General features: G+C 36.8%; 1 protein-coding gene across 1 annotated transcript; it reads right to left on the bottom strand.

Annotated features, from left to right (window-relative positions):
• Nucleotides 1-2,784: 2,784 nt before the first annotated feature.
• On the bottom strand, nucleotides 2,785-23,019 carry LOC118800332 (coiled-coil domain-containing protein 85C-B-like). Its single transcript, XM_036560531.1, has 5 exons — nucleotides 23,001-23,019; nucleotides 14,142-14,243; nucleotides 7,356-7,448; nucleotides 7,038-7,139; nucleotides 2,785-6,018 (listed from the first exon to the last, which is right to left on the bottom strand). The coding sequence occupies exons 2-5, from the start codon at nucleotides 14,205-14,207 to the stop codon at nucleotides 5,929-5,931; spliced, it is 351 nt and encodes a 116-aa protein (XP_036416424.1). The 5' UTR covers nucleotides 14,208-14,243; nucleotides 23,001-23,019; the 3' UTR covers nucleotides 2,785-5,928.
• Between the last annotated feature and the right edge of the window lie 733 nt (nucleotides 23,020-23,752).

Here is a 23,752-nt window from a genome sequence, read left to right as displayed (position 1 = left end):
TTTGCTCTTCATCTAAGTTGTTGGCATAGGACTGTCCTATGTAATGTTGTACTATCTTTACTGAACAAGTGATTTAAACAATCAAGGTCACTGGAGAAAAAGTAAATTGCCTCTGATAATGACCTGAAAAGAGGGTAATTGGAGTCAGGTTCCAATTTCTGAGTTTGCTCTGTCTTTCCAAGTAATATAAAAAACATTTTTGCTATATAAAAACACAACGTTTGATACTATATACAGCATCAGTATTAGGCCAAGATCGGCAGAAAATGCTGGTTTAAGTACAGGAGGGAAAGAAGAATGAATCTGATCCAGTCCTGCGACAAATCTAAAATAGTGCAAACACGTTGTATGATGTGATGTGTTAGCTGTGTATTTCAGCTGTTAAGCTGATCACCACCAAAAGCAGCATATGTTTTGGATTCTGGTATGGTAGTCCCACCCAAAATGTTCATGCTGGTTATCAGCTAAACCAGCATAATCCAGCATATACCAGTTTAAGATCAGCAGGTACCTTGGTGAGGACTAAATACAAAAATAAATAGAAAAATATCAAGCGTTACATGTATGCTTAAGAAGAATAGTTTTGCCATTTATTGGCATTTGTGACCAAAAATGAGTGACAAACAAAACATTCAAGATGGTAACCACATCCTGGTGGTCTCATCAAATAGAAAGAACACTTCTAGTAACAGATTTTAAAAAATGTAACTTGCTGAAGCATTCAGCACGAGTTTTTTTTTTTTTCAAAGCAAAGTGTGTCAAGGAAGCAGTGGTTGTCACTTTTAATCTAGTCTTAGGGCTCATACACACGCACACATCCATACACACACACACGTTTTCTAAGCCGCTTATCCGCTTGGGTTGTGGGGGTGCTGGAGTGTATCCGTGTGCTCATCGAGCGAAGGCAGGAAACACCTTGGACAGGTCACCAGACCATCACAGAGCAGGGCTCCTACAGTTTTATTTATTTTACATAAATCAATTAAATTATTATTAAATAATTTATGGAGAAAGGCATCTAAGTCTTATGGATAGTTCAACATACCTTATCCATGAACCTGTATGATCAAAGCTGTCACTTGCAGTTCAAACTCTGCACATTTTTTAAAATCATTTTCATGCTACTATGCCCGAGAACATGCTGTCTAGGAGAGAGAAATAAATGCTCACAAAGAATTAATACGCACAACAGCAAACTTTAATGGAAAGGTATTTATGGAAAGTAAGTCAAACAAACAAGCTAGGTTTGTGGTTTTGTTCATTTACAGATTAAGTTTACAGATGAAGACTATACCTTACAGTTCATGTAGTCAGTCTTGGACACTGGTGTAAGAACAGTGGTGCAGTGACTGAATAAATCTGATATTATGTAATACTCATATATAATAGGTTGCATGCACTAACAGGCATTAAGCAGTAGGGAGGGATGTGACAGAAACGATATTTTGATATAAAATAAGCTAAAAAGTGAGTACATCAAAACAAAACCCAAAGTTCTGCATATAAAAACCAAAAGGGGGTTGGATCTCTGCATGCCAGGTGATGGGCGAAAGTGGCTGCTCTTGTGGCAGCAGGAAACAGCCACTTTGTGGGCACATTGCAGCCACTTTTATTAGAGGGGGCCATTGAGCAGCCACATTGCGGCCACTTTTATTAGCGGCCACCTCTGAGCGGCCACATCACGGCCACTTTTATTAGTGGGGTCCATTGAGCAGCCACATTGCGGCCAATTTTATTAGCAGCCGCCACTGAGCATCCACATCATGGTCGGTTTTATTAGCCATTTAACAGCCACATTTTATTAGCTGTGCCACTTTTATTAGACATGGTAAAGAAATGTTCTCAATTTGCTTTATAGTTCTTAAACATTAAACATTAAATGAAATAGTAAATATTAACTATATACCATTGTATTGAGTTATTGCCAAATGAATAAATCCAAAGATATAAACAAGAAAAAAAGTAAAATAAAATAAAAAAATAAACATGATATAATTAAAGACACTAACAAACATAATTTAATACTTTTTAAACATTATTTATGTCCTAATAATGTTGATGTTCATGGTTTATTAATGTTAATAAATGTAGTAATTAATTTTCACCAAAGCATTACCAAAACAATTACCATTACCAAAACAAATTTTTTTTTTTGCAAAATATGAAAATGACCAAAAATGTATTTCTTAAATATATATTTAAAATGCATTTATTTGTATTTGTTATTATATTTTTCAACTGTATGTAGGTAGAATTGTATGTATGTTAATAAAGGTTAAAGATGTAACTAAATATACATGAACTGAATGAATGGTACTGTCTGTGTTTTTCATTGTACTTTGCATTATGTGAGAAACCCAAAATATATGCCAAATATATATATATATATATATAATAAGCAAGATATCAAATCATCAAACTACATTTTCACAGTGTATCAATCTACAACATTTGCTTTTGTCCTGTTAAAGGTCCATTTACCAACATTTACAATTAAGATACTGGAGTACAAATTAATTTCAAAAGATAGAAGCATTCACTTCAAAAGGTTACCAAGCAATAAAGTGCATTAGACAAAGTATTTTGCCAATTCTCATACATTTTCAAATGTACTTCATAAATACATATATGTATTTTATATATATATTTATATATTTAATATTTCCCCATAACTTTTAACATAATATATTTTAAGTGCATTTTAAAATATATTTACTAATATTATTAACATGGCAATATATTCTAAATACATTTTTGAGTTTGGAATGTATTTTGGCGTGGACTGCGATTTATTTAAAATGTAAATTTAAAAGTGACGGAGCAGTGGCAGTGAAGTGATGGTCGCTAATGAAAGTGGCTGTGAAGTGGCGGTCGCTAATAAAAGTGGCCCCGATGTGGCCTCGAAGTGGCCGCGTTGTGGCCGCAATGTAGCTGCTCGATGGCAGTTGCCAATAAAAGTGGCGGCGATGTGGCCGCTCAGTGGCAGCTGCTAATAAAAGCGGCTGCGAAGTCGTCACAAGAGCAGCCACTTCTGCCCGTCACCTGGCACGCAGAGATCCAACTCCTGCTGTAAAAACCTAACAGCATTTTAAAAGTACAAAAATCTTCAGTGAGCATTTATGAATCCCCGTTCTCACTAAGCCCTTGACTTGAATAATGTCGGTGGTAGAATGGATCAAACATGTAAAGCATTTATTTACGATCTGTTGAGAATTGTAAAATAGTGGTAAACCTGATGAAAGTTTTTTTTTTTTCCTTGTTCTATTTTATTTGGGTTGCCCTGCATGCACCCTACCTTGAATGAATTTTTAAAAATGTTTTAGGACAAAGCCTTCATGTCAGAACTATTGTAAAACAATGTCTTAGGCATTTCAAGTGAACATTTTCTGTGACGGAGCCTTCAGGGGCTCTTTGGACGTCCAGTTCCTATCAACACTACTGTGAACAATTCTGAAAGTTTTTTTTTTTTTAAGATGAAGCATTTCATATCAAACCCCTCTGCATGCCTTTGTTTACATTATAACATTTTAATTGTGGATTAATTAAAAAAAAATCAATTGAACTCCCTTTTTAGGCAAGCATTAGGACAAGGACTGAGACACTAAGAAATCTATGGAGCTCACCTGCTCTAAAATGCACCAGAACTTTCTCTGTTTGTAATGAGTCGATTTGGAAGTGTAGTTTAGTATTGTGACAGGACAGAACTGTAAATCATAGGTTTTTCCATTACACACACACATTTTAAAGTGGAATTTTGTATTTCAAAGTGGTATTTTAAATACCTTTATCAATAATACTGGCATCCTTATTTAAACTGTATTGAAGATTAGATGTCATTTTATTTTATGAGATAGTCATGCAGAAATCTAGATGATTCCAACTTAATCTGTAACTGGAACACCAATACAAAAAAATTGAAAAGGCAAAGAGGCAAAATGTTAGGATATTAGTTTTTAGTAGAACTAATGCCACTGCTTAAAGCGATAACAACAAATGGAGCCAGGTCGTTGGCCAAGGATCAGTGTTGAGATTGCACAGTTGGGCAGTGCCCTGGAAGGAACAGGATCATTTTGATGTATTCCAGAGGAGGCACACTTAAACCTTTTCTGGGGAAACGTTTCTTGCTCGCTTATTCTGCTCTGGATAAAACTATGCTAGAGCAAGATTCTAAAAAAACAGTGCTGGTAAAATAAATGGGTCCTTAAATTGTAACATTTACTATGACTTACTATAACCAAGCAAAGTGAAATTTATCTTTTCAAAACATGCTTAGAATAACTAAACTTGAACAAGATGGATTTAATTCTAGCTGCTGTCTTATGAAAAAATTGATCTGCTATTCCATGCTGTACTGTTAAAGCCTTATACTAAACATAATGGCCCAGAAACAAAAGCCAGATTTTTGGAAGTAAGTAATACACTGGCCATAAGGGTAGAATTTGACATTAACACTGCTGATTTAGGTGTCCACTTCAGGGTCTCACACACAGAGTTAGAAAATATTACAAAAGAAATGTCCTGGAGCGTATACGGCAGCAGATCAGAAAATATAAAGTTATTGCTTTTAATTCAAATTAATTCTGAGAAAAATTAACATTTATATATTCTGTTTTTGCTTTTGTCATCCCAACAATGCCAATGGTTACTAAAAGGTTAGTAAAATCATGTTGTAACTACAGTTTTCATGAACTTAAATTAGATTTTCTATCATTTTCTTTTTCTTTTTTTAATTTTGGATAAAGCAAAAACAATATATAAAAATGTGATTTTCATTTGGAAGTAGATGAACCAGTCTTTCAATGGACTTTCAAGAAAGACGCTTCTGACTCTAGTGCATTCTAATTTTCATGACTTTTCCACCTTAATTGGTATTTCTCAATTAATCTTCAATTTGCCTGTGAATGTCCCTTACATCAAGCTTGTCTTCTTTGTGGTTATTATGAAAGATACCCTGAAAGATAAAATTCACATTTACACACAAAGACAGTCATTAACATGCAGTAGCATGGCTGAACATAATCTGCTGAATCCAGAAGATTAGAAATGTTCATCAAGGTCTATAAAATATTCCATTTTTGTGGTAGTTCAATGATAGCCTTAGGTTGTATGACAAACCATGATGACATAGCCATTAAATTAGCAAACAATTTGTCTTTTAAACATACTATGGATGCTGCAATTGTCTTCAGCTATCCAAAACAAAGTTTGAACCTGGGGCAAAACTATTCACAGAGGAGGTGGAAAGAGGCAGAGCTGTTTTGTGGCTATTATATAGTCATAAAGTTCCTGCATGACTCTACAGCTGTCCTTTCCCCAGACCTGAGAAACATGATTGTCAGGCATGCACAGCACACTACTGTAAATTGTTGAGATTACACAACTAAAATGGAAGAACAGTGCTATTTCTTGGATAGAGTAGTGATCCAGTGGGTTTTTATATATTTATATTGTCTGATACTTCTGAAAAAAACACTGATATTACATGAGTATTTGATGAATCTTTTAAAAAAAGTAGTTGCACTATTAAAAAAACCTTGTCATTGTTCAGTTGTATCTTCACTTAACAAAAACTTGTAATGCACATGACCACTAAAAGTTAACACATTCAAAAGAAGTAATAACAACATGACTAGGCTTTTGTACATTCTTTCACACAATAAAAAGTGATATCTACAATGTATATTAGTTATGCTAATGAGGAAGGGCAGTATCGCAAAGTAAGATACACATGTAAGTCTCTAACTTATTTTGACGCACTAGCCAAAGTGATCTTTTGCTCAAAACAGAGAAAGTGCTCATCTTTAACGCTGCATCAGTCTGAAGGAGGTCCAGGACTCATGTACTATGACTATTGCACCATCCCGTGTTCGATCATGGTGGGTGGGTGGGGACTGGGATGAAGGGGTGAGGTGGGGTTGTTTTAAGCTGCTACAGAGGGCCTTTGAACAGATTCCCAGACAGATGCTGCTGGATGGAAGGCTTTGATCCTGCTGCATCGCCCAGCTTGCCCAACACCACCTAGAAGCAAAGCCCATGTAGACATACATACAAAATTAGAACAAAAACTTTCTCAAAGGAAAGCATAACTCAAGCTCACAATGGCCTTTTAAAATGCAAATCTGACCATCCCCATTGTAGATTACAGGTAAGAGATGCTATTGTACAAAGCCCTATATTCCCTGGCTCCAACATTCCACAGAAGGGCCATACAGACCCCTCTCTCCATCAGCTAGGGGTTACCTTGATTATGTTTGTTTTATCAAAATAAATGACTGAACATTCCATTTTGTCACCAATACAATAATAACATCTCAGAAACTTGTTTTGGTAGTGACTGTTTTGGTAGTGGTGATTTTTGCTCATTTTGAGCAGTCAAAAACACTAATCAGTAAACACAACTTTGAACAATATATACACATACAATTCTAAAAGTTTCCTAATTGCAGAAAATATGTGTTTTGGTGGTGACAATTCTTACACACTGGCTTTCAGACTTTCAAATTTAGGGCATATTTACAAAACAATGGGGTCTACATGCAGTCTCACATGCAGGGATGTAGCTTCACCTATAGGACCAAAACCCTTTGGGCTGCATCCAAAATCACATACCACCATATGTACTATGCATTTCTCATGGTGGTGTACTATTTTTGGCATGCTATTTAGTATGGTAGTATGTGGTTTTGGATGCAGTTTTTTTGTTTTGGTAGTGACAGGGAAACATGGGACAGCATTTTTATTTTAAAAAGTTTAACTCATGATAAATCTAAATCTTTCAAATTTACTTAACATTCTAGAAATCTGGTTCTAGAATGCTCTTTTAAGTGCAGCCTTAAGGTCATCTACAACTTCTAAATATGCCAAGATTAAGTGCATTATCATCTAGAGTTTGTCTATTTATACTTAGTACTCAATTGAAGGACTAATGAGCTGTTGGCAAATTCCAGTTCACATTTTCAAACTACATGCTGACAATTTTAAAACTGAATCAGTATGTGTGAAAGAGAAAGAGAGAGAGGCAACAAAGTTCTGCTCACATTACACATCTCTCGCACAATGGCCTTTTCTTTCTCACTCAGGTCTTCCTCATAGTCATCTGGAAGCTGCTTGTTCAAGTTTTCATGAACCTCCAAGTCCTGCTGTTACATAATAGGACATGAGTTGTGTTCACCCATCAGTGGAAAACTTAACCTGTGCAGAACGTCTGAAAGAAACAACAGTCAGTAGTTCACTAAAAAAGAAAAAACAGAATGGAACATGCAGGTGTATCCATGCATGCTGCACAGGCATGGACTCTCTGAAATAGACGTCATGAATATTCTGTTAGTAGCAATCCAAGTTTAATTAAGTAGTACCTTCATAGTATGAATAACATCTTCAGGTTTTCCCACAGAGGAGAGGAACCCTGTTGACGGTGAGGGCTTGCTGGTGTGTAGTCGTCCTGTTCCCTAACAAAAGAACATAAACAGATCAGTTAGTTTACACAAAAACACAAGAGGTGCATGAAACCAACCTCTTAGGGCTGATTCACACATACTGCTTCTGTGTGGCATGGGTATAGTGACTGCTACAGCTTGCATGTGCTGGCTATTCATACATACAGGGTTTGTGCCACAGAGCGGTGCAGCAACAAAGTTATACTGCCCTCCTTTTAACAAATGGATAAATAGTCACATCAGTCTGCTCAATAAATTTGTAAAAGAGTTCAAATAACTTGTAAAAGAGCATGACACACTTGTCTACCTTTAATAGCATTTTGACTTTTGCTTGGTCAATAGTTTTAAGCCTGGTAGAACAATGTAGAACAAATCTGTGGAATGTTTAACTTGTATTTAGTTTGACAACTGTAGGGCGGTAAATGGTTTTATTGAGCGCTTTGTAGAATAGCGAGGGGACGTACATATATTATGGCTAAGACGTAGCTCATAAGAAATTAAGTAATGGTCAGAGATTACTGAGGTTTGCAGTAGGATACTAAGCCTGTCTATGTCAAGTCCAAGTGTCAGAACTAGATCTAAAGTGTGACTACAGTAGTGCGTAGGCCCTGTTACATTTTGGGTAATACCAACAGAGTCTAGGATTGAAGTAAATGCCTTTTTTAGTGGGTCATTTGCCTTCTCAAAATGGATATTAAAATCTCCTACAATCATTAATTTATCATTGCACACAGCTAGGTTTGCAGCGAAATCACTAAATTCTTTTAAAAATTCTGTGTAGGGCCCTGGTGGTCTGTAAATGTTAAATAATGAAAATGCGTTCTTTTTTGTGGCCAGATTTGTAATGTTGATGGAAAGAACCTCAAAAGAAGTGAAAGTGTCACATTGTTTCTGACTGATATCTAGATGCAATACAAAGACAATGAAGCGTTTGCCAATACTAAATATTTGGTACCAGACAATGTCCGGCTACATAAAAATGGTACTCTAGATCTTTTGCCTCCTCATAAAGGATGTCAGCTTATGCTGCAAAAATTTCAGAGATGCAACGCAACATTAACTCCTGAGTTGTCATCATTAATCTCTTCTTTCATAAACATTGATGCAACATTTACTCTTGAAGTAAATGGAGAGCAATGTCAAACCAAATATCAAGTTCATACACACGCAAAGGGTTTGACAAAATAAATTTGCATGGGACTATGTTTTGGCTCAACAAGGAGGGGTTTGTGCAATAGTTGGTCCCGAATGCTGCTCTGATGTTTTTGATCCTACTACAGATCTTATATATATTAATGATCTAAATGATCTACATAATCGTATTACCACATGGATCAAAACAGAGGAGATTGGCTGAGTGTTTGGTTGGGTTCATGGTGGCTGTACAGTCGTGAATTTTTACTGATCTTTGTCACATTTTGTGTTATTGTACTGATAATTTATTCCATGATACATTGTTGTTGTATCTGTACAGCTAGGAATATGCAACATGTACATATAGCACAAACGGATGTAGAACTTACTATAGTAAGAGATATTTCTGTGGTGACAAATGATTTCATTAAATGCCTATACCTGATGTCCAGACAGGTATATGAATAATTAACCTATGTTGACCATACTTTTGTATGGTCAAAAGGGGGGAGTGTTAAATATTATTTTATTTCATTTTACTTTATTTGTTCCTTATTAACTTTGTAACTTATCTTAAACCTTTTCCCTGTTTTTCCCTTGCCTTTTTGTATTAATCTAGTATGCATTTTGTACGTCTCTCTTGGGTGATGTGTGGGGGCTGTGGAAAGCAGTCCTTTGTCATTTAACGACCTCCAATGGTTAGCCTGTCTCACATCTGGTTATCTGTAGCTCCCCAATCTAGCAATGCCATTTGCTGATGGTGATATCTCGGACCCATCCCAGTTCCTAGGGTGGGCCTCAACACCTCTATTTTAATTACAAAGGTAGAGGCAGTTGTCCATTCCGTGGGGGGTTCTGGGGGTTCGTTGAGACAAAGAGACAACTGACGGTGTGGTTTACATTTTGCGACTATAAGTTCATCAGTGTGTAAGCTTCATGAGACTTATTTGGTTGAGAAGATGTGCGTTCATTAAACTTAATTTTCCTCAAGTCTCCACTCCTGTTTGCTTCAAAAAACCAACACTTGCCAGCAGAAGTCAACATATCTCTGCTTTTAGCCTTCAAAGGGTTAAAAATAACGACATGAATCACACATCATAACACACAACAGACTGTCCTGACTAGCGAGAGTGAGAGAAACCAGATCTAACAACCCACAACCAAAAATAGAGCTGTAAAAAGACAAGGAAAAACAATGCAGCAAAAACCCAAACCTAAAGATTCTAGGCTAAAGCACACTGCCATGGCAGGCATGAATAATGTTTATGGACCATTTGTTTATGTCTTACTTTTATTGACTTGCATTAAAATTTTTGTCAAAATATTGACAAAGCCCATTTTAGCTTTTGAAGTAAAAATGCATTGTAAGCCCTTTATTTGTAGACTACTGACAACAACAACATTTTTACAATTTGTTTCTAGCTTTGAAAATGGGTAAAACACAACATGCACTACTCCATCCCCCACGGGATCTTGCTTTTACAGGTCCCCCAGGTACATCTTTTGACCCCAGCTGGAGTTTTCAAACAAACTGATAATACACTGACAAAAAACTGAAAGCTTGAGGGATTAGCAGATAGCAATGGTTGCTAAGCAAGCCAATGTGAATGCCATGGTGCCACTTTTCAAATGAATAATGACAATGGTATAGATGTTTAATCATGTTTAGGCTGAAATGCAGAGACAACCATCTCCAACTTCTGGAGGGCAGCACAGTTTTAATATGATGTCCAAGCCTAGAAATCAGGAGAGTGAGCCTCCATATGACATAGCTGCTTTGCTTATTTTGCTATAAGAAGTCACTCTCATCTGTTATTTACATTTACAGATTGTTAAACTTAAATCTCTATGCCTGTGATGCGTCACAAATGGTAATTTAACCTAGATTACTTACATTTTGACATTTTATTATGTATATGGTTCCTTTTAGGCATAGCTAATAAAGACATATGTGCATCTCATCAATTTATACATACACAGAAATAAAAAACAATATTTTGTGCACACTATGTGGCATACAGTGTTCTGAAAATGTCACTCACAAATGTCAGAATTAGGACCAAAATTCTGGTAAAATTGGTGTCCTACTCACCTGTGTCATGTGATGTCACTGCATGACTGTTTTGCCGTTTTGAATTTGACTAATGAGACAATCCGACGGGGTACAAAGGAGCTGATTTGGCAACTTTAGCTGCCAATTACTTCAAAATGTTGCTGTAGTTGGACTTCATCTTTGATATGTTCATTGTAAAAGACATTAAATTAAAGGTTGCTGTTTTGGTGGTTTACTTATTGGTAATACTCATTTTATGCATTGTTCAAACTGACTTATGAGTCCATTTGATGGGGTGCAAATATACCAACTTAATGAAGCGATTTGGCAACTTTGGCAGTAAATGACTTTTACATGCTGCAGCAGAATGACTTATTTGGTTTGTGCATAAACACTGAAACAATACTTGTTGGGTTTTTGGAATACATATATAAAATTATTGTTTTATAATGTGATGAATTTGCATATATGCCCACCATGTGGAATGATTGTTTCAGCGCTCCCTATATGCCCACTAATCTATGAAACTTGTACCTGTGCCTTATTGTCACAGAACTACTGTCATTAAAATATATAGAAATCACAATGTTCAATTACCAGTACAATTTAGTCAAACATGTCTAAGGGCAAAGTATTTTGTCAACATTTGCAATTCTTTAACGTAAACCAAACAAGAGATATATTCATTTTATATAATTTATATATTATTACATGTTGTAGCGCCCCCAGAGGTCAGTTTAGACCACAATTGGCATGCTTCCTCAGAGTATTATTCTGTCTATCTGTACCAATTTTGGTCTCAATCAGATGATGTACATCTGAATTGCAGTTAATAGAGTCGTAAAAACTCCACCCAGATGGATTCATTGACATGTTGCAGACATGCTTTGTGAAAAAGTCAACATTTTTTTGATAATAATTTACTTTCAGACTCCAGTCTTCAGGTTATGACCAGATTTGAAATGATAAGGTATAAACGGTAGGACTAGTTCAAAGTTCAATAGGTCAAGTTCAAACAATGAGCATTTGTAGCAAAATTGTAATAAAAGGTGGCGATTCGAGTTGATTGGCCAATTTTAAGGCTGTCCAATACCTGCTGAAATCTGATTGGCCGATGGCGGCCATGTTTTGTCATATATGTCATCAGTCTCATAGATTCTGAATCCTTAATATAGCTGCAAGTGGCAATCTGCGGGTTAAAGCACACATAAGCACAATAACCCCTTATGCAGTTTGAGTCAGTCAGCCCTAACAAGGTCTAATTCAGTTTGGGCCTTATCTTAGAGAGAGGATGAAAAATGCAAGGAAGTCAGAGTTTATCAAAGTGCCTCAACTGTTGAGCAGTGGTCTTTAAACATGATACATGCTTAATTTCTATGTACTGATCTATTGAGTTTTGTAGAACATTCTAAAGACTGTCAACATAGATGCATGACTACGGGTGAAATTTCTGACATAGTTGTGCTTGCAAAGTGATTTAGTTACCAGTGTTAAACCGTTCAATATGCATTCCATAATGAGGCCCAATGGGGCCCATTAGGGGCCTTTTTGTGCCATACAGAAGCTAAGTAAAAGTAGGTCAGAATTTGTCACAAGATCTCCATATGTCACGATTATTGATCAGGGGACTTCAACAAAGACGTTCACCGATTTTTGTTTGTACAGACTGACCTTCTGAACTTTGTATAATAAGCTGTAGTATTTGAATGACTAAGTCTAAATACCAAACAAGGAGTCCAATTTCTGACATAACATGTAATCACCAAGTTATTTAGGTCAGAGAACTGAATCACATGGCACCAACTGCTTATCTGTAGACTTCATAGTATAATAGTACCAAGTTTCATTTTTTTTTTGATGAAGCATTCTTGAGTTACAGAATTTTTAAGTAATTATGGATTATTTCAGAAGCGTTAATTCGCATATGGCAGCCATATTGCTAATGATAATCAGAAGAAGATGACTAACTTTATTTATGCTTAAAAAGTTTAACAGTAGTATGAGAAATTGAAGTTGAGGTTGATTTTTCTCCTATTATAGATGTTGCTCAGTAACAACACTTAGCACAGCAAGGTAATAACACCGGTTTCGATCTACTGGATCTGTTAAATGTGAGCACCAGTTTTAAACCTTTTTTTTAATGCACTGTCAGAGCTCTTTTCTCTCTGGCTGATCAAGCCTTTGACATTTAGCTCACATGTAATCACTTGTACTGGACATTTTCATTCTTTAAAATTCACTCAAATAGAGAACAGTGGTAACACCAATCCAGTTCCAATTAAGGCAGGTACACTGCTTGGGCAAGACATCTAAGGTTACATTCACCTACCACTGCAAGTGGATCTGGAAAAGGATGACTACTGAATAACATACGATGTTTACAAATTGTAAATGCTCATATTTGTGTGTGTGTGTGTGTATATACATATACATATATATATATATATATATATATATACATATACATATATGCACACACACACACACACACACACACACACACACATATATATATATATGCACGTTGTAGTTTTACGATTACAGACTATAGTCAATCTGTTTCTCTGCATACTTTGTTAGCCCCCTTTTACCCTGTTCTTCAGTGGTCAGGACCCCCATGGACCCTCACAGAGCAGGTACTATTTGGGTGGTGGATCATTCTTAGCACTGCAGTAACACTGACATGGTGGTGGTGTGTCAGTGTGTGTTGTGCTGGTATGAGTGGATCAGACAGCAGTGCTGCTGGAGTTTTTAAACACTGTGTCCACTTGCTGTCCACTCTATTAGACACTCCTAACTTGTAAGTCCACCTTGTAGATGTGAAGACAGAGACAATAGCTCATCCGCTGCTGCACAGTTTGTGTTGGTCATCTTCTAGTCCTTCATCAGTGGTCACAGGACGCTGCCCACAGGACGCTGTTGGTTGGATATTTTTGGTTGCTGGACTATTCTCAGTCCAGCAGTGACATTGAGGTGTTTAAAAACTCCAGCAGCACTGCTGTGACTGATCCACTCAGACCAGTGCAACACACACAAAAACAAACCACCACCACGTCAGTGTTACTGCAGTGCTGAGAATGATCCACCACCCAAACAGTACCTGCTCTGTGAGGGTCCATGGAGGTCCTGACCACTGAAGAACAGGGTAAAAGGGGCTAACAAAGTATGCAGAGAAACAGATGGACTACAGTCTGTAATCGTAGAACTACAAAGTGCACCTATATAGTAAGTGGAGCTAATAAAATGGACAATGAGCGTAGAAACAAGGAGGTGGTCATAATGTTATGCCTGATCGGTTTATACACACACATACATACATGCATATCATCCACAGCAAGGTGTGTATTATCGGTTATCATTATTGGTTCAGAAATTCTGTAATGGGGCTGTCGTAGATTAGTGATTTGCCTCACATTCATGTTCGTATTGATCTCTTTTTATTCTAGACCCATAAGAACATGCCTGATCTCATTGATGTAGCTATAACTTTGTTTTGGGAGATATGTCTGGGTACTCACGTTGAGCAGGGCCTCCTGGCACTGAGGGAGGGAAGACAGCTTTGACTCAGAGTGGTAGAGGGTCATTCCCTTTCGTAGAGAGCGCAAGGCTCCTTCATTACACTGGCACAAAACAAAGACAGAACTGTTACCATTGCATGATTACCAGAGAAATGGGTTAGTCTTTTTTTTTGTACAAAACAAAATCTGTTTCGTTGAAAAGTGTCGGTCACTTTACTCAATGGTCACTTTACTCTAAGCTACTGCTAACTAATAACTTGTCAATACTGAAGGCATACGCTATATGTCCAAAAGTTTGTGGACATCTGTTCATCCAATATTTCTTCTAAAATCAAGGGTATTAATCAGGAGTTTGCAGTAACCGCCTCTAATCTTCTGTGAAAGCTTTATAGCACTGCTGTTTGGAGCACTGCTCTAAGAATTTGATTGCATTCAGCCTCAAAAGCATTGGTGATGTCAGGTACTGATTTTGGATGATTAGCTCTGGACCACAAACGCCACTTCAACTCGTCCCAAAGTGGGATGGTGCTTCATCGATACAAATAGCACACTTCCCCCGCTTCACAGCACAATGCAGGGGGGATTTATAGCTCTCTAGCCAGCTTTTGATATTAGGCATGATAACCTTAGGCTCATGTGCAGCTGCTCCAGAGCATCCTACTGTATAGGTAAATGCTTTTTATATAGGCTATTCAAACCGTGTGTGTGCAACTGAACATGTGTCAGCAGTGGGTGCACCTTAACTAGCTGAATTCACTAATTAGAAGGGATGTCTAGATTCTTTTGGACATATATGTTCAACAATGACCATTTGCTGTACTTAAGAGCAATTGCGAATAACATCATGGCTTCTAGTCGTACAAACACGCAAATCATAGCTGTGAAGTTATTTGCAATAACACATTTCTTCTTGTTCCCAAAACCAACCCTTATTGCCCCCCCATCACACACACGCTCCAACCCCTCTGCCAAAGGAATGTTAAATGTTGTTGTTTATGTTATTAATGTGGTTGTTCTGTTAGTCTCAGACGTATATGCGTTATTTGTGTTATTTTGTGTTGACCTGTTAAGTGTGAGTCTTGTGGCTACCGTAGAGTGGAATTGTATAGCTAGAGGTGACCTTCTTGCTATCCCCAGCTGTGTTCATGTGCCTTTTCTGCTGGTGTAAACAAACAGCCGTATGTAGCAGAGTGCCCTTTACAAATATTGGCACCCCTGATAAACATGAGCAAAACAGGATGTAAAAAACATTCTTTATTGCTCATCCTTATGATCTTTCACTCAAAATATATAAAAAACTAACCTTTACTTATCTAACGTTTAAACAATACAATGGCTAAAAAAGCGCAATCTTTTCAGATAAAAAAAAGCTTTTTTCTCAAATTTGTGTGTGCCACAATCGTTAATTATATACTTTATGCAGCCTCCCTTTGCAATATTAACAGCTCTGAGTCTTTTCCTATAGACCGGAGAACACATGGCAAGAGATCTGTGACCTTTCCTCACAAAACAGTTCCTTCAGATTCTGAGGCCCACACTGTGGACACTCCTCTTCATCTCATCGCATAGGTTTTCTATAGGGTTTAGGTCAGGGAACTGGGGTGGTCACAGCAAAATTTAATTCTGTGATAAGTGAACCATTTTTGTGTTGATTTTGAAGTGTGCTTTTGGATCACTATCCTGCTGGAAGATCCAACCTATGGCCCAGTTTAAGCAACCTGGAACTGGTTTTGTTTTAAAAAGTTCCCCCTGAAAGTTCAAGTAACATCTGGCAAACTGGGGAAGCTTGAGTTTGTCCGTCTTTGACAGCAGAGGTTTTCTTCTGGCAATCAACTAACAACTTGTGGCTATATAGGCAGTGTTTGTGGTTCGGGAGACATTCTTACCCCAGCACCTAACTAATGTCTGCAATTCCCCGTCTGTGACCCTTAGAGATTCTTTGTCCAATCAAAGCATCCTTCTGACTGTGTGTGGTGTCCTCTTCCTGGCAGATTCTTAACAACTCCAATTGTTTTAATATTCTTAATTTTTGACCAGATAGTGGAAATGGCCATTTTCAACTGTTTAGCTTCAACATTGATATTTTATTATTTAATTATGATTATTTTTAATGTGTATTAAGCCTATGAGAACGGGGCTGAATTAAAACCATTTCCTTTTTGATTGTTTCTTTAATCTCAAGCACTTAACATTTGTTTTTTTCAGTGACTCATCAGCAGCTTCTTTCACAGCTCAATTGTGTACGCAATTATTATTATACCATATGACCATACATCATTGGTCAGGACTTTTAATTTTGCAACGTTAATATCAACTCACCCAGGCCAATGGTATTGAACTACACAACAATTGGTGGGTTACTCTGGCATTAGACAAAAGCATAACCACACTGCAACCTTTCAATATCTGGTTCCCTGTCTACTACAAATTATGTCTAATATTTGAAATGAATGAACTGGACCATGGTCAACATTCCTTACTTACACCTGTATGATGACCTAAAGATGATTTAGTGAGTTGTTGTTGTTAGCCTTTTTTGTTTCATTTTTAAAACAGGGCTGATTGTAATTGTAAAAAATAAAGGAAGATCTTGGTATATTGAAGGTTGTTACTAAATTTTCAAAGCTTGACCTCCCCTTTGAATTAAATACATCTTCACATAGTGTTTTAACGTGCTGTCTTCTCCATTGCTCCAAGATAAATGGTTTAGTGCCAGATTTTATATTTCTTTTGTTTGTAAATGTCCTGTCACTATAACTAAGAAGATTTCTCCACAGCTCTGAAATTTGTGATAGTGTTAGTCATAATGGGACCAGTTTAGCAAACAGTATTTTATCGACACCCCGGAAAACAATACATCTTGAAGTCTGATAGGCTGATTTAACTGTTCTTCAATGTATCTCCAAGCAATGTGAGAGAGTGGGTCAAACCAGACCTTTAATGCACAAAAAAAGCTTTATGGTACATTCTAAAATTAGATAAGGATAAACCTCTCTTCATTGTAGAATAACACTGTGTGGCTAATTTGATTTTAGGCTACTGTTCCAAATAAATTTACAAATTACTGCATCAAGCTTTTTCCACCAGATTACTAGGGGTGTGGTAGTATAGTCATTTTTGTTGTCACAATTCTAGACTGTAATGAAGATCGTATACTTGCCTATCTAGCTGTATCATTAAATGAAATTTACAATTTCCATCAGAGTTTTACCAAAGTTTGTATAAAGAATACCTTGCAGAGAGACCAACATGTCCGTAATCTTACTCTTGACAGGAAATAACGGAGCCAATGCTGGTGATGTCTGAATTTCTTTGGCTTTCTTATTAAGATGGAGAAGAGATGATTTAAGCCAATTAATCAATCATATAACCTACTGAATGTTGCTAGTATGTCTAGGCCTGATTCAAAATTAGAAATTATAAGGTTATGTAGTTATTTTGAGGTACTGTCCCAACTATGCATTAATCAGAATGCTTATACTGTGACTGGGGAATTATGAATTAATGAATTATCCACCTACGTGTGCAAAATGTATTAAATTATTAGATATGCAGTACTTTTTCAATCAACATTAAAATGAAATAAACCATACAGACATTGAGACTGACATTTTGAGGTATGCATCAGTATTAAAAAAGGACAGATAAAACAAGCCAATCAAAAAGATTACAAGTTTCATTAAAAAAATTAAACGTTCATATTCTTCTTTACATCCATTAGTTTGTTGCCTCTGAATTATACACGCTGCATCTAGTATAAATTATGCAGGCAGACACAAGTCCCTACATGGAGAGACAAGCATTTTCTCTCATGCACCTGATTTCACTGAAGCCTTTGAGGCTAAGCAAAGGATTGACTTTGCGCAAGAAGTAAGCTGAACATGCTAGTTGTCTTGATATATTAAGGTAATATTATTGCTTTTAAAGCAATGTAGATAAACGTTTAGTCAAGAGACAAGAAAGCTCTATCACCAGAAAGAGGGGAAAAACTGGTGAGTCTTTCACAGCAGGTCAGTAAGACATAAGGAGAATTATCTTCATTGTTATCTTAGATAAGCTGTTACGGCTACAGGCCTGGACGAAGCAAGAGACACAACAGCAATATTACAGTCGAACTACAATTGCTCTTGTACTAACCCAGTTCCAAAAAAGTTCGGACAATAGGTACAATGCAAATGAAACAGAAATCAATGATTGATAAATCTACTTTGACCTGTTTGACCCTAAACACGGATCCCCTGTTCCCCTCTCACTTCCTGTGCTTTCATGCTACTTTCTTGCTGATCAGTGTGGCTCATGCTGCAGTCTTCACCAATCACACTGATTGCTGGGGACTCTATTGTCAGATACCTCAACAGAAACTTGGTAACCACTAATTCCTTCTCAGGTGCCAAGGTGAATGACATTACGCAGCAGCTTCTTGGCCTCCTAGCTAAGCATTCAAACATTCATAATGCGATTATTATTATTTGTTAAACTTCCACAGTTCTCTTCACAAATTATTATTCACAAATCCTATTAGTTTCAAGCACAGAAAAGGTATAGGCATAATTAATTTAAACATTCAGAGCCTTCTTCAACATGATACATTGTAGTTCTGACTGAATTCTGGTAAAAAATCTGTCTAACTCGGAAGCAGCCCAGGTTTTATTCTATACAGAGTTGATAGTGTAGTATCTAGTGTAATATCTAGTGTAATATCATGTAGTATCTAGTGTAATATCATCGCTATTTAATAAACAACAATAGGAAAGCAAGGGGTGGTGAAGTGGCTATTTATGTAAAATCTATTATTCAAGTTAAAACTCAATTATCTAAAGAAAAATGTTTGAGTTTTTAACCCTAAAAGCATGCACAGGACACAGTTTTGTGTTAGCTGGAATCTTTAGACCTCCTTCCGCGCAGATGATTTAGCTGAAGTTTTAAATCAACTCAGAAATGCTGATCCTAAGTGATTTTAATAAAGTTGGTTAACAAATGTATCTAATCACTGAAGCAAGTGCGTGGATGCAACTAAACTTACACGACCAAACTTACATGACCTCACCAAGTCAACACTAATAGATTTAATTTTATCGAACATACCTGATAGATTCCTTCTATAGGTGTATTTGATGCTGGTTTTAGAGACCACTGCCCTATCGGATACATTAGAAACATTAGCATAATAAAGTCAGGCTCTCCGATGATGGTTAGAATAATCTTTAACATAATGACCAAGGCTTCTTAAATGACCTACCACACTTCTAAAATTCCAGATACTGATTTTGCGTTAGACCATTTTAGCAAAACTTTCCTGGTGGTGATTAACAAGTATAAACAAACTTTATAAAAATGTTAGAATCTGAGATCAAATCCTAGGTTCAACTCTGAAATATCTTCCTTGCTCAATGTAAGAAATTCAAGCATGGACCAATGGCTTACCGTCAGGCAGCTAAGGAATAATTGTACACCCTACATCAGAAAAGCTAAAGCAGAATTTTACCTTCCAATATTTGCAAATTCAGCTTCAAACTCCTTTGAATTCTGGAAGACAGTTAATTTGCTCAAAAGCAAATCAATTCCTATCCCAACCCATATTGTAATTAATGATCAACAGATTACTGATCAGAGAGGATCTGCCAAGCACTTTGCAGCTGCTCGACATTTATTTGCTAAAACTAATAGGGAAGCGCCTCTCAATTAAATAGAGCCGCTGTAAGACATGGTCTATTTACAATTCACCCTTTCTCTCCTCGATTAGTAGCCAAAGCCCTCATCAACATGAATACTGGAAAAAAAATACAATTCCTAAAAACCCTAGTGAATGATCAACTGAAGACATTTCTCCATGGAAATTCAGTCTTGTCAGACTACCAGCACAGTTTTTGCTGCTACTCTCATCTTAGATGATATTTTCAGTGCCATCGATAAAAAGAAACATTGTGCAGTCAGTTTTACTGATCTCTCTAAAGTCTTTGATACAGTTTGTCATTCCCTAATTATAAATAGTCTAAAAATATCGGTTTCGACCACAGGGCTACCAAACGAATTAGAAATTATCTCTTCGATAGACAGCAATGTGTGGGACTTGGATAAAGTCAGTCAGAGCTACTACCGGTAACTAAGGGGGTCACTCAAGGTTCAGTCCTCGGACTAGTATTATTTAATATTTATAGGCCTGTTAATTACATTGCCACCTCAATTGTCGATTGCAAGGGACATTTACAGTGATGCTAAAAAATTTGTGAACCCTTTAGAATTTTCTATACTTCTGCATAAATTTCATCAGAATTTTACATACATCTTAATAGTAGAAAATAGTAGTAAAAGATAACCAAATTAGTAATAGTAAAAGTAAAAGTAAGAGAGAACCAAATTAAATAAATTAGACAAAAATATTTGACTTAGTCATTGATTTAATGAGGAAAATGATCCAATTTTACATATCTGTGAGTGGCGGAAGTATGTGAACCTTTAGGATTAGCAGATAATTTGAAGGCAAAATTAGAGTCAGGTGTCACAGTCTGATCTTCACAACACATTTGTGGAAGTCTATCATGGCATGAACAAAGGAGATTTCTGAGGACCTAAGAAGAAGAGTTGTTGATGCTTATCAGGCTGGAAAAAGGTTACAAAACCATCTCAAGAGTTCGGACTACACCAATCCCTCAGTCAGAGGAAATTCAAGACCATTATTATGCTCCCCAGGAGTAGTCGACCAACAAAGAACACACCAAGAACAAGGTGTGTAGCAGTCCGCAAGGTCACAAAGGAATCCAAGGTAACTTCTAAGGAACTAAAGGGCTAATGTTAATGTTCATGAGTCCACCATCAGGAGAACACTGAATAACAGTGATGTACATGGCAGGGCTGCAAGGAGAAAGCCGCTGCTCTCCAAAAACATCATTGCCGCCCATTTGCATTTTGCTAAAGATCACATGGACAAGCCAGAAGTCAACTGGAACAATGTTTTGTGCACGGATGACACCAAAATAGATCTTTCTGGTTTAAATGAGATGCGTTATGTTTGGACTGCATTCCAGCATCTTGCAGAATCTGGGCCAGGACAGCTTGCCAACATTGATGGAACAATGAACTCTAAATTATACCAGCAAATTCTAAAGGAAAATGTCAGGACATTTGTGCGTGAGCTGAAAATCAAGAGAACGTGGGTCATTCAGCAAGACAACGACACAAGTCGTTCCATCAAAAAATGGTTAAAGAAGAAAGAAGTCTATGTTTTTAAATGGCCTGACCTTAATCCTATAGAAATGTTGTGGAAGGACCTGAAGCAAGCAGTTCATGAGAGGAAACCCACCAATATAACAGAATGGAAGTTGTTTGGACAGAGGAATGGGCTAAAATTCCTCCAAGCCTATGTGCAGGACTAATCAACAGTTACCAGAAATGTTTAGTTGCAGTTACTGCTGCACAAGGGGCCCACACCAGATACTGAGAGCAATGGTTCACATACTACTGCCACTCACAGATATGTAATATTGGATCATTTTCCTCAATATATAAACTATCAAGTCTAATATTTTGTCTCATTTGTTTAATTTGGTTCTCTTTATGCACTATTAGGACTTCTTTAGTTTTAGATCACTTTTTTCCAGAAATATAAAAAAGCACCACTGTATATGCCAGTGACACCATCTTGTACTGCTCAGCTGACTACAATGGTACTCCAGCAGAAAAACAGCACCTTTCTTTTAATGTTATACAATCTGTTTTTTTACAATCATAAGCTAGTCTTAAATGTTGAGAAAACTAAATTTATGTTTTCCAAAGCCTTTAACATTGATTTTAACACTTTTAAAATCACAACCCTGATGGGATCTGACATTGAAAGAGTTTGTGAGTACAAATACAATGGCATATGGCTGAATGACAAATGTATTTTCAAATACCACATTAACAAGCTTACATGTAAACTGAGGCAAAAGCTTGGCTTCCTGTATCGTAACAAATTATGTTTCCCAGTGCACACAAGGAAAAAGATGTGATGTGACGTACCGAAATTTCTAGACTCTACATACCACTCTGCTTTAAGGTTCATTACTGAGGACACATACAATATCCATCACCGTGTATTATATGAAAAGCTTGGCTGGTCATCTCTGGCTGTGCATCAAGAGACACATTAACTTCTGTTGACCTATAAAGTACTTACTGGTCATATGCCATCATACTTCACAAAAACGCATACAGTGTAAATGATGCATTTTACCAGACATGTTCCAGTGATTGGATTACCCTTCAGGTGCTGAGAGCTTTAACTGAACTGGGAAAATCTGCTTTTTGCTACAGTGCACCAGTGAGTTGAAATTCATTACAGGAAGCTCTAAAGCTTTGCTCACTCGTGTCACATGAACATGAATTTAAACTTTTAGTCTCTAACCGCCTTTACTCAGCCTGCAACTGTTTCACTTGATTTTAGTTTTTAATTAGGTTTTTAGTGTTTAGTTATTACTAATATATTTTAAGTATGTTTTAGCTACTGTTTCACTTTTATAATTTATGTATTTTATTATTGCAAAGTTCATTTTTATTCCATTTATTAAATGTCTACTTATTTTATCCTTATTTGATTTGTTACTGTAATGCTGCACAAGCACAAAAAGACGCTCACGGATCTTAAAAAGGAAGTGGTTTACTGGAAGAATAGTAAGATGGTCAAACAGTTTCAGGGCAAATCCAAAATCAGAATCCAAAAGCCTAGCAAAAAGTCAAAAAACCAGAAAATACAAAATACACAAGCAACCAGAGCAAAAGGGCAAACACAAAAACGCAATATCCAAAAAACAGGCAAAGGGTCAAATACACAAGTCAGGAAAACAGTAGAAAAACGCTCAGTAGTCCAGTGAAGGGCAATACCTTGCATTGAGGAGAACAAACCAGAGTCCTTTTAAAGTCTGAGGCAAACAAACACAGGGGAGTTGCATACCCAAAAAATACTCAGGTGACTGAGAACGAGGAAGATGTGTGTGATTGGTGGAAGGAGTGACATCATCAGGATTGGAATCATGGGAAATGGAGTCCTGGAGAGTATTAGGCAAGGGAGGAGAACCCGGAAGCGTGACAGTTAAGTTACTATACTGAAATTTTAGTACTTTATTAATTTTTTACTATTAAATTTACTACTGTCTTCATTATTACTTTTCATAGCATTCAGTATGTTTTTACGATCCAATTTGTCAATCCCTGTTTTCTGTATTGGCTTAGCTACACTGTAAATAAGGGTCTCCCGCAGTGCACTCGAAGTTTAAATAAAGTTTGATTGATCGATTGATTGTATGTATTAGTACAAAACCATTGTTGCATAATCCGAGAGTGTAGTCTGCAATCCAGAACTGTCTCACATTGAAAATGTATCGTATTATTAAACTCAAAACAACAACGCAAAGCCCTACATAGTTTATTGCTTTGCCCCACACCTCTCTAATTGCTAACAAGCTTCTAGAGGCCTCATTTCTACCTACTCAGGCTCATAAGAACCCGAGGTGAAAGAACAAGAGGATACTCTTTCATTAAAACATAATGAGGTTATAGACAGACTATCACTCGTGATCCTCGGTATGATGTTTCAGATTCTCAAAACGTGGAAAAAAGCTGCTGTATGAATCTGA

This window comes from Colossoma macropomum, unplaced genomic scaffold (genome assembly GCF_904425465.1).
Source record: "Colossoma macropomum unplaced genomic scaffold, Colossoma_macropomum, whole genome shotgun sequence".
Taxonomy (NCBI): domain Eukaryota; kingdom Metazoa; phylum Chordata; class Actinopteri; order Characiformes; family Serrasalmidae; genus Colossoma; species Colossoma macropomum.
The sequence above is the reverse complement of the archived record's forward strand: the minus strand, read 5'-3'. Positions and strand labels throughout refer to the sequence as shown.